Source organism: Populus trichocarpa, chromosome 2, assembly GCF_000002775.5.
Source record: "Populus trichocarpa isolate Nisqually-1 chromosome 2, P.trichocarpa_v4.1, whole genome shotgun sequence".
Lineage (NCBI taxonomy): Eukaryota > Viridiplantae > Streptophyta > Magnoliopsida > Malpighiales > Salicaceae > Populus > Populus trichocarpa.
The window spans coordinates 5,074,476-5,085,940 of NC_037286.2; the positions used below are offsets into that span (position 1 = coordinate 5,074,476).

Sequence of the window (11,465 nt, forward strand, 5' to 3'; positions counted from 1 at the left end):
TAGACCAAAATCATCCAGAGAACAAAATTACACGTGCCTCTGTGCACTTAACTATAAATCAAATAATATTACAAATTAAAAATTATATTATTTAAAAATAAAAATTTATAAAAAATAACTACTGTCATGTTATAAAACACACTCCGGGGAAAAGAGAGAGTTGAATTTTCGCCGCATAGGATCCGTTGTTCACAGCACTTAACGATGGATATGATTGCTATCAACTATTGACGGTAACTACTACCACAAGAGTGATGATGACTATCCTTGACTTAATTAGCGCGTCATTATCGTATATTATAATCTCTACTAGCTAGATATTAATGGTAATTCCATACGTGCTGGAGCGTGCGAATTGAAAAGAGGAATCTGATGGGACAGGGGGCATGGGAAACTGTGAAATGAATGCCACCCCTGTAAATAATCCAGCAAATTCAAGCCCTCCTTTTCCTCTTTGTTCGGTTTTAGACATGATAGCCAAACGACGTGTGGCGTGCTGTCGGCCCCACAATCTTCCTGATTGTCTTTGCCGCCCCCACCAACCAAATCTCAGTATCTGATGTATCGTCCACCTGTACACTTCTCTGCCTTGCCGGTTTCATTCCGCGGGTCTTGAATTGGGCTGTAACGCTTATATGGATATTGAAGGCTCAAATAAAATCCGTATGGGCTATTAATATGGGCTTCTAGAAGCCCTAATAGCTCGATAAGTCCAGTCCACTATTAAACTGAACTTGAGATATGCATAGGACCTAACATGACAACACCTTTGAATAAGAGGTTTATTAAGATTCCATAGACCGACTAGTCAGACCTAGTCATCGACCACGACGACAAAACACACGTGCATTAAATGAGGGCATGCCTTCTTGTCACAGGTTCCCTGAGGATCCCTCTGGTTATTGTCATCATTAGTAAACAACCCCCAGAACCCAAAACTAAGGTGTTTTTGCGGTGGTCTATTGTCACCGTAGGTTCCCTTGTATAGAAACATCTACGTGGATTCAAAGCTATATAAATCGTCTTGAACTTTAAGATAAGTTATCTTCCTTTTACAGATAAAAAAAAAACTATCTTTTCCATTTTACTCGAACCTAAACTTTAAAAGAAGTAATACAAAAACTACTTAAGTTACAAATCACATGAAAAATATAAAAGAAAATGAGTTAGCATTAAAAAATATAACAACTCTTTTATCCATAAAATATTTAGAAATATAAAAGAAAATGAGTTAGCATTAAAAAATATAACAACTCTTTTATCCATAAAGTATTTAGGATATTTTTAATAGGTAGTTCGTGTGAATTATTGTTAGAGATCGGATATCTTGACAACTTGTGGTTTGCGACAATTTAGCTTTGAAGTAATTATTCAGAGCAAAAAAAAAAAACATATGATCTTCAGATAATGTTCATATAAACCATAAATAACTCTAGATTTGTCAAACGAAATCCTTGGGACTCTGAAATTTTTTTTTACCATTTTTGCTACATACATGTGTTTTGAGAAACCCAGTAGTTTTAGTAGAGTCATCGTTAGACAATAAAGTTGTTGACTAAATGTTTTAACTTTTAATGACGTTGATTTCAAATTAATTTTAGGTGTAAAAATTATTTTTCCTATAAGTATTTTTTTCTCTCATCATTTTTCTCAAAAAAATAAAAATCTTGGCAATTGTCCCGGTAAGATTTGTTTGGAATCCACCATTGAAATGAAAAAAAAATTCATATGATTTGATAGAGGAGAGAGAGTAGTTGAATTCTAGTGGAAGAATGAGAAAGTCTTAGTTGATATTGATTCTAACTACGAAAAAAATTTAATTTTGGTGTCAATAAGTTTCATTCGACGAAGGAAGTTTTACCTATATGTTCTTTGTTTTTTCCATTGCTTGAGATGGTAGATAGCTTATAGAGTTTTTTTTTTTTCAGATTGATTTTGAGATTTGAAACTAATTTTTTAGTTATCTAAAATCATAAATAGATTTATCAAGGTGTCTAAAGTGTTTTCTACATGTTTTAGATTAGAAACATGTTGAAATTTGATTTTTCAAACAAAAAAAACTCAAGACCCAACTTCCCAACAATCCTCTAAACAATGGAAACTAGGCTAGTCCACGACACATTATCTACACTATTTTTCTTTTATACATAGAGGTTTGGCACTTGGATCAGAACTTTTAGGTATGGGGTAAGCACACTGGCGTAATCAATTTTTTTAAAAAAATTAAAGTTTTTCCCTTATTGTTTTTTACCTTACATTTACAATTTAGTCCATTTAAATAAATTGACTAAAATTAATTTGAATAAATATATTAACTAAAATTAATTTGATTTTTTTATCAGGTATCGTTGAAATTCCTAAGGTTTTTTTTTTCATTTTTATAAAATCATAGATTTTTAACATATATCATCAAGCTCTTTTTTGTACATAAAAACTACGGGGCTATGCTTTAAGGGAACAAGCCAGACGCACAATCCCATGCTTGCTCCTGACCTAATTTTTTTTTTATATAGTTCTTCACTTTTTTTTTTGCCCTATACTTTACATTTTAGTACATTCAAATTGGACACAAGAATTATTTGAATTTTTTTTACTGGATACCATTATTATCTATTTAGTGAACAGTAAAATAACTAAAATACCTAAAAAATAAAAAAATAAAATAATATCATACAATTCAAAATATTATAAAAAAATATTATACTTTAACTCATTTTCCTCAATAAAATGACAAAACTCATGAGTTATAAATACATCATAAATTATTTAAATTTAAGGTCATTCTTAATACTTTCAGTATATTTTCAGACTCTATCTCTTTAAAATATTAATGTATTTCTTCTATCTACAAAGTTATTGACTTAAACATTAAAAATCTCCATATCCATCAAATAAAATATTTTACAGATACTAATTATGAGTCATCTAGGCTTACCAGATAATATATCTAAGTTTTTTTCATGTAAAGTTATCAAACATCTTAACTAAAAAAAATAAATTAAATCAATTAAACTAAAAAATTAACTCATTATCCTATCCATCTTCATTTTAAATTTCAGTACGAATGAGAATAAGATCAAATCATGTACTAATACACAGTCGGAAGGTGGGAGGTTTGCCTTTCTGTTACTTTTTTTTTAATGAATTTAAATTGAGCTATAAATATTATATAACCATAGAAAAAGCTTTGACAGTGGGGGCATTAATGCATCGAACCAAAACGACTTCGTTTCTCTCCTTCTTCAATTTTCTTTCCTCCTCTTTATCGTCACTCGCTACACCGAAGATCCCAACTCCACTTCACAAAACACAGAAAACAAAAAATGGGAAGCCCAAACAACAAACCCGCCAGAATCTTCTCTCCTCACAACCACACTTCACCACCATGCACCCGCACACACCAGATTGGCGCTCTCCTCTTAATCGCCACCACCTTCTTCCTCACTCGCCTCTTTGATCAAGCCTTCACTACTTGCCCTCCCTCCTCCTTGAATAACGACCATTCATCACCAAATGTCGTTCACGTATCCGACGGTGGATCCCTCTCCTGGCCTCAGCGAGGCTACGGGTCCCACCTCTCCCTCAAGATCTACGTCTACGAGGAAGACGAAATTGACGGATTGAAAGAACTCTTGCGAGGCAGGGACGGAAAAATCTCAGCTGATGCTTGTCTTAAAGGCCAGTGGGGCACTCAGGTAATTTCACTCAAAAACCAAGGGCTATCTCTTATTATTTCTCTTGCCGTTTCTGATTTTCTGGACAGGTTAAGATACACGGGCTGTTGTTAGAATCGAGATTTAGAACGAGAAAGAAGGAGGAAGCTGATTTATTCTTTGTGCCTGCCTATGTTAAATGTGTACGGATGATGGGTGGTCTAAATGATAAAGAGATAAACCACACTTATGTCAAGGTAATTTTTTTTTAAAGTGTCAATCTTTTCACTTATTTGATTCGGACTGAAGCAGCTACTTTTTTTTTTTTAAAAAAGTAATTTGAATGTGTTTGTTAATGTTAATTTCTCAGGTATTAAGTCAAATGCCGTATTTTAGACGATCAGGAGGCCGTGATCACATTTTTGTCTTTCCTAGGTATAATAATTATCTGGTTTCAACTTGAATTCGTTTCAAGATTCGTTAAAATGCTTATCACATATGCTTTTTGATTCATGCGTATACTTTTACACGATTGCAGTGGTGCTGGAGCTCATTTATTTAGATCCTGGGCGACGTATATTAATCGTTCCATAATTCTTACTACTGAGGTACCATTTGTACTTCTTGACATACTGCATTTACTTGTTTTAGTTGGTGATATTTTTATTTTGGTCTGAAGCTTATGGTGTAAAGAATGTTGGGCTGTGTGTTATTGTAGGCGGACAGGACTGATAAGAAAGATACGAGTGCTTTTAATACATGGAAAGATATTATCATTCCTGGGAATGTTGAAGATGGGATGACTAAAAGAAGGATAGCAATGGTTCAACCCCTACCTTTATCAAAGAGGAAGTATTTGGCGAATTATTTAGGCCGTGCACAAGGGAAAGTTGGTCGCCTGAAGTTAATAGAGCTTGCGAAGCAGTATCCAGATAAGGTATGTTTTCTTTTTCTTTTTTATAACTAGACTAGGTATGTTGTCTTCTGTGAATTCTTGATTACCCAAATGAGGTTGTCTCCATGCGTAGAAGGACGTCTAGGATTTTTTGTTGTTGATTTAGTTTTGGTTTCTGTATGGATTTGGAGAACAAATTCTGAAATATTCATATGGTTCAGTATCAATCTTTTTTGCTTTTGAAACTGACCATTCTGGGCTGATTGGTCATATGTAGAGCATGTTTTGTGTATCTGTTAGAATGGTCATAGTAGGAACAGTCATGCTTTTGGTTTGGATGTCTATAGGGAGGGATGCTTATTCCAGACATAGACATAATATTAGCCTTTTCTCGTGCTCATTTCATTGCATAATTTTGCACTTTCAAGCTGAGTCCAGTCTTTATATTTCTTTTGGCAGTTACTTTAGGTTTGTGACTGAATTGGAGACACTTGCATGTTGTTCTTATGCATGTCCTTAGGAAAAGGAACAGAGTCTTTATGAGTGTTTGTGGCTTGTCAGTGCAATCTGCTTCGCATACTCAACCCTGTAACTTTGTTTCATGAGATGATGAGTGCTGTTAGTGCTCAGATTTGTTTACCAGTGATATAGCATATACATAATGACATCATAAACAGTTGGAATCTCCAGAGTTGAAGTTCAGCGGCCCTGGCAAATTTGGGAGGATGGAGTACTTTCAACACCTGCGCAATGCCAAGTTCTGCCTTGCTCCACGTGGAGAGTCTTCTTGGACACTTCGGTTTTATGAGTCTTTTTTTGTGGTCTCTCTCCCACTCCCTCTCCCTCTCTCTCTCCCCGCGCACAAACACACATGGAGCCCAGTTGAAGTGATTTTATGTTTTTGCTAAACAGGAGTGTGTCCCGGTTATATTATCAGATCAAGCAGAATTTCCTTTCCAAAATGTGATTGACTACACCCAGATATCAATCAAATGGCCATCTACTCGAATAGGGCTTGAACTTTTGGAGTATTTAGAATCAATTCCAGGTCAAATTCAATGTGCTTGCTTCCTTGATCTCCTGGATGTTTTTCTCGGTCATGCAATCTAACTTCGAGTTTGTGTTTCAGATGAAAACATAGAGCAGATGATAGCTGCTGGTAGACAAATAAGATGCTTGTGGGTATATGCTCCAGAATTTGAGTCCTGTTCTGCAATGCAAGGAATAATGTGGGAACTTCAGAGAAAAGTACGGCAATTCCACCAATCAGCTGAGACATTCTGGCTGCACAATAGAACGATTGTTGATAGACGCTTGGTTGAGTTCTCAAGCTGGGTTCCTCCCATGCCTTTGCCCTGATGATTACTGAAATGCTTGTAGTTCCTTTACATCCCTGATTCTTTGATTTTGGCCATTTTCTTTTGCTTTCATTTTGCCAAGTGCCCACTAATTCACGCCCAGTAGAACATTTTTCCCTGATACTCTCTCTTTTTTTTTCTTTTATTTTTTTTTATTAAATATGAAATTTATGTATAGGCATTATAGACAGTGCATAGACTTGAAGAGAAATTGTTGATGATAGCATAGACGACTGTGTTTTTGTTGAAATGATACGTTGGTGGATTTTTCTTACGAAGTCTATGCATCCTGTTCCATCTCCCATCATATGTTTATGAAATCTGGCATTTGGCTATAACATTGAAGGTGTACACGACTAAACTGTAATTCAACCTGAAATTAGGTTTACGTCTGGGCGCAATAAATTCCACGGTTTCTCTGTCAGGGATTTGGCCTTGTACGGTTTATATAAACAAACGGCTCCGGTCACCGTCCTAAATTCCCAAGCTGCAGGTCACAATGGTTCTCTTACTGTGTTCAGGTTCACGGTGATTTCTTAGTACTGAAACTTCTCCAAGGAATGGGTTTTCTTTTAAAAATACTCGGGTGTTTTTGAGGCTGTAAATTTACCATCTCAATGAGCGAAATATTCTTATTTTTGGGTTACAGTCCAAAAGTGAACATATGGATATGCCACGTGTGAGGCTAGAAGTGCTGATTTTTTTATCAGAAAGAATCCGAAATGTGTACAGGTATTGAACCACGTCCACAAATAGGCACTTTATTTAATTTAATTTCTTCATCCCATCAGCAACTAGGCACGGAATAAATCATTGGAGCACAACTTTTAATCTTCCGGAGAGAGTACAAATCGATATCCTCATTTCTCTACCATTTTTTAAGGAGTAGAGAAGATGGGAACCACCTTACTCACCAGCTGTGGTATTCAATGGAGATATCATCACCAACAAATAGTTCCTGACAACCATTTGCTCAGTCATTCACAAGAAAGCTTCCCATCAAGAGCTAAAATAACAGCAGAATCCAGAAAGAATGGCTTTCTTGATGGAGAAAATGAGAAATCCGCCGGGTTTTTGAAGAGAAGGTCAGTTTTGGTTTCTGGGGTTTCTTTGGTTTCAACTTCAGTTTTGGGATCTGCAGGAGAAGGGCTGGCAGTTGTGAAACAAGGCCTTTTAGCAGGAAGAATACCTGGCTTATCTGAACCTGATGACCAAGGTCGGTTTTCTCAGTTCTGCTTCCGCATGGCCATTTGAGTTCTAGATGTCTCTCTCTCACTCTCTTTCCATGTAAATAACAATATGCAACAGTTGGTAATAAGGTTAATTGAATTGAGCATATGTAATATAACCTGCAGTCCCAAATTCAAATTTAGCATCTCGGGTAACCACAAGTAGCATGAAGCCATACAAAGAATGCTAAATTAACAAAACTCCTTTGAGCTGCATTTCTTCCATCCTTTCTTGATTGTGTGTGAATGGTAAATTTCGTTATGCAAAACATGCTCAGACAGGTTGGAGGACATACCGCAGGCCAGATGACAAGTCTGGGGGGCATGGTGTTGGATGGAGTCCAATCATCCCTTATCTTTTTTCTGTGCCTCAAGGTTGGGAAGAGGTGACTTTCTACTCTGAAGAACTGAACGCCAGATTTCTTACTTCAAATTTAAGTCTTTCAACTGGTTAAAATTATTGTTTTTAGTTTGTATGCTTTCACTGAATCAGCTTGTTTACTAACAGGTTCCAGTATCAATAGCAGATCTTGGTGGCACAGAAATCGATTTGAGATTTGGCAGCTCCAAGGAAGGACGCCTTTTTGTCATTGTAGCTCCTGTTCTCAGATTTGCAGATTGTGAGTTCCAACCCCTTTAGCATTCATTCCATTGGGTGCTTCCTAACTCAACATCCCCCCACCCCACCCCCTTCTCTCTCAAACATGCTAGTATGCAGTCTCCATGATTTCAATTATTCCGGTTAACCTGTGATTTATACAGATCTTGGTGAAAATGCTACAATCGAACAAATTGGACCTCCAGAGAAAGTAATTAACGCTTTTGGTCCAGAAGTAATTGGAGAGAATGTAGAAGGGAAGGTTCTAAGCATGAATGTAGAAGAACATTCTGGAAGAAGATATTACCAGTACGAGCTAGAGCCACCTCATGCACTGATCACTGCAACTGCAGCGGGAAATCGCCTCTACTTGTTCAATGTCACTGGGAATGGTGAGGAGATAATACTACATCCATGCATATCTTGTTATAAAGCTAAACAATTATGAGCTAAATTATACTTTACATAATTTTTGCAGGTCTTCAGTGGAAGAGACACTACCAGGATCTGAAGAGGATAGCATACTCCTTTCGAGTTGTCTAGGCAAGTTCTTTTCTAGATTGAAGATAGCCAAGGAGCAGTCAGCATTTTTCACCAACAATGTAATTTTCAACAAGAAAAACAGTAACAATAGTGTATTTACAGAACAATTGAGTTCCACATATTATCTTACGCAAAGGAACTTTGGGAAAAGCTCTGTAGAGGTTACAACAAAAAAGAGTGCATTTAAGGCACAACTGAATTATATTACACAAAATGAACTAATGATCTATTTGATCTAACCTTCAAGAAAAGCTCTCCTGATGTTATCTGGAAGTTGCTTGATGCATACACAAGCAGAATACTTCAGCATAGAGCACTAGAGCTGCTATGTTGCATCTTCTACTGACAACCATTTGCCAAACCCTTGCCTTCACAAGTCTGTCATGAATCCAGGGGATGGGGTCCCTATCTAATCAAAAAGCAGAGCAGAAGAATCGCCATATATTGCCCACATTCTTCTTCAAGTGAACCTCCTTTTGTCCTATTTATAGTGACAGAGGGTAGTGCAACAATGTTACTGGAGACTTCACCCAGATGCCTAACCAGATATTTTACTGGTTCCTGTTAACCATAGATTCAATCTTTAATGGTAACAGTGACCTAGATCAGATATGAAACTGTTCTGTATTTTCAAGCATAAGTGAGCTGCGTCCAGAAGTCTTTTGAAGCCCTCTATCCGCCATGACCATACTCACCCTTCCAGCCTTCTCCCAGCTACCAGAACCAGCATATATGTTCAACAACAAAGCATAATGAGGATCATTTCCAGAATCAACACTAGAATCCGATGTGCAAACATCTTCTACCACCTGCTCCACCATATCATTATCCATATGAATTCGACAAGCTCCAAGGAAAGCACCCCAAACCGTATCATTTGGTTTCATTGGCATACTCTTGATCAAATGATAAGCATCCTGTATTCTTCCTGCTCGCCCCAAAAGATCAACCAGACAGCCATAGTGCTTGATACTTGCTGACAACCCGTATCTCTCCATCTTAGAAAAAATTTCCAAACCAACTTCTACAAATCCCCCATGAACACAAGCCGAGAGAACAGACAGAAAGGTTATTTCGTCAGGCTTCTCATTTGACTCTTCCATTCTCCCGAAGAACTCTAGTGCCTCTTTGGTTTTCCCATGAACGGCAAAGCCTGATATCATAGAATTCCAACAGGCATTATTTTTATTGGTCATTCGTTCAAAGATCAATCGGGCACCAGTTAAATCCCCACATTTCGCATACATATCCACTAACGCATTCACAACAAACTCATTAAGCTTCATCCCTTTCGCACATATCATCTTATGCACATCTTTACCAACATCCAGTAGACTCAACTGGGCACAAGCAGATAAAACACCCACAACTGTAACTTCATCAGGTTCATAACCCTCATTTTGCATCTTCCCAAAGGCATCCAAAGCTTCCTCACAAAACCCATTCTGCGAGTAACCACAAATCAAAGAATTCCAGTTCACCAAGTTCCTAACTGGAACACGATCAAAAATAGCCCTCGCCTCCTTAACATTACCTATCTTACAATACCCTGAAATCATGGACGACCAGACAAAGAAATTCCTCTGTGGCATGTCTTCAAAAAGCAATCTTGCAGCTTCCATCTCTCCTTTGCTCGCATACCCATCAATCATCACAGTCCAAGTCACCACATTTTTCAATTCAAAAGGTACCTCATTGAACGTACGCCTAGCGGCAACCATATCTCCACTTCTGGCAAACCCATCTATCATTTCAATCCAAGAAACCGCATTTCTGGTCGACATTTTGTCAAACAAAACTGATGCTGATTTCATGTCCCCATTCTTACCATACCCACTAATCATGGCATTCCATGTCACAACATTTCTCTCAGGCATATACTCAAACAGCTTACGCGAATCGGGTATATCACCACATTTTGCATACATAGAAACCAATGATGTCCCAATACGTACATTAGAATCTACTCCATGCTTTATTGCTTCACCGTGCAAAGATTTCCCACAATTCAGCACGGAAACATAAGCACAAGCTTTAAGGACTAAAGGGACTAATCCCAAAAAGTACACTCCTTTGCTGCGGATTTGATTGTATAAAACAATAGCTTCTCTGTATGATCCATTAGAGACGTGTTTTCTTATACAGGAAGACCAACTGGGGTTTGTAGTTGCAGGGCAAAGTTGAGAGTATTGATATTTGTAGTATTGAATTTGTTTTTGAGGATAGTGTATGATTTCTTGTGGTATAAAGTTGTTTTCTTCATGGCTTGTACACATAGGGCTAGTGTAATTTTGGAGTTGTTCCAAACAGGAAGTGAGAGAGAGATTAGTGCACCCTTGTCTTTTCTAAGATACTGGGACATCATTGATTAGACCTTCAAGGTTTGAAATTTTTCTATGGGAATCCTAATTCTTTACAAAACTAAGCCTTAAGGTTTCAAACTTTTCCAATTTGATCCCATTTCCTTACAAAATTACACCTTCAACCTTAGATTTTTCACTAATGAAATGCAAATCTTCTTACCTTAAATGACCATTTCTTTAAGTCAAGATTTTTGTTTTACAGAAATGCTCTATCAACTACCTCGTATGTATTCGATTTGTTTTAATTATGTAAGTGCCGATGATGAAGTATAATTTCCTATGGAATTATGTTACAAATGATTTTTTATAATTTTTTATATTATTTTGATATATTAATATCAAAAATAATTTTTTAAAAATAAAAAAATTATTTTTATATATTTTCAAAAAAATACTTAAAAAAAAAACAATTACTACCTCCAAAAACTAATTCAAAATCCAAAGAGCACTGTTTTCAGGGCAGATTGCCAAATTGTAATAACTAGATTGGTGGTTAGGTTAAGACCACAAGTGAACTAATTTTTTTTAATAAAAACATAATTCAACAAATATTGTCCATAAATTTTGCATAAAACTTAGTTTGCACCACGCAGTTAGCTGAGCCAAATCTTCATTAACATAAAAAAGGATGATGAGAAGATGCAAATATTTTTAAAGTAAAAAAATTATGAACTCAGTTGTTCATCAATAAACTTAGTTTATTTACTAATATAATTAAAAAATATAAAGACAATAAATAAATTGAGATAAATAAAAAAATTAATAATAATTAATTGCAAAAAATAAATACTTGTCAATATTAGAAAAATACAATATTTTTAAAAGG

The 11,465-nt window shown here is 36.2% G+C and overlaps 3 protein-coding genes across 4 annotated transcripts; 2 read left to right on the forward strand and 1 right to left on the reverse strand.

Annotated features, from left to right (window-relative positions):
• Window positions 1–3,243: 3,243 nt before the first annotated feature.
• LOC7467836 (probable beta-1,4-xylosyltransferase IRX10) lies at window positions 3,244–6,184 on the forward strand. Its single transcript, XM_002300906.4, has 8 exons — window positions 3,244–3,695; window positions 3,764–3,910; window positions 4,024–4,088; window positions 4,192–4,261; window positions 4,372–4,590; window positions 5,226–5,369; window positions 5,461–5,596; window positions 5,678–6,184. Exons 1-8 carry the CDS (start codon window positions 3,324–3,326, stop codon window positions 5,905–5,907), a joined length of 1,383 nt encoding a protein of 460 aa, XP_002300942.1. The 5' UTR covers window positions 3,244–3,323; the 3' UTR covers window positions 5,908–6,184.
• A 502-nt stretch (window positions 6,185–6,686) lies between these two features.
• On the forward strand, window positions 6,687–8,515 carry LOC7466419 (psbP domain-containing protein 4, chloroplastic). Of its 2 annotated transcripts, none has more exons than XM_002300907.4 (5): window positions 6,687–7,122; window positions 7,418–7,521; window positions 7,644–7,755; window positions 7,898–8,125; window positions 8,212–8,515. In XM_002300907.4, exons 1-5 carry the CDS (start codon window positions 6,801–6,803, stop codon window positions 8,274–8,276), a joined length of 831 nt encoding a protein of 276 aa, XP_002300943.1. In that variant the 5' UTR covers window positions 6,687–6,800; the 3' UTR covers window positions 8,277–8,515. The 2 variants fall into 2 exon arrangements, with proteins under 2 accessions (XP_002300943.1, XP_024450762.1); XM_024594994.2 differs by having other exon boundaries at window positions 6,709–7,122; window positions 7,414–7,521.
• LOC7466420 (pentatricopeptide repeat-containing protein At3g21470) lies at window positions 8,321–10,659 on the reverse strand. Its single transcript, XM_002302161.4, has one exon. It carries the CDS (start codon window positions 10,550–10,552, stop codon window positions 8,882–8,884), a length of 1,671 nt encoding a protein of 556 aa, XP_002302197.2. The 5' UTR covers window positions 10,553–10,659; the 3' UTR covers window positions 8,321–8,881.
• Between the last annotated feature and the right edge of the window lie 806 nt (window positions 10,660–11,465).

Bases quoted from the DNA above. Each gene is read 5' to 3' on its own strand.
- LOC7466420 (XM_002302161.4), bottom strand. From the start codon at position 10,552: ATGTGTACAAGCCATGAAGAAAACAACTTTATACCACAAGAAATCATA.
- LOC7467836 (XM_002300906.4), top strand. From the start codon at position 3,324: ATGGGAAGCCCAAACAACAAACCCGCCAGAATCTTCTCTCCTCACAAC. The intron at 3,696-3,763 runs GTAATTTCACTC...TTTTCTGGACAG, and splicing joins AAGGCCAGTGGGGCACTCAG to GTTAAGATACACGGGCTGTT. The intron at 3,911-4,023 runs GTAATTTTTTTT...TTAATTTCTCAG, and splicing joins TAAACCACACTTATGTCAAG to GTATTAAGTCAAATGCCGTA.
- LOC7466419 (XM_002300907.4), top strand. From the start codon at position 6,801: ATGGGAACCACCTTACTCACCAGCTGTGGTATTCAATGGAGATATCAT. The intron at 7,123-7,417 runs GTCGGTTTTCTC...ATGCTCAGACAG, and splicing joins ATCTGAACCTGATGACCAAG to GTTGGAGGACATACCGCAGG. The intron at 8,126-8,211 runs GTGAGGAGATAA...TAATTTTTGCAG, and splicing joins GTTCAATGTCACTGGGAATG to GTCTTCAGTGGAAGAGACAC.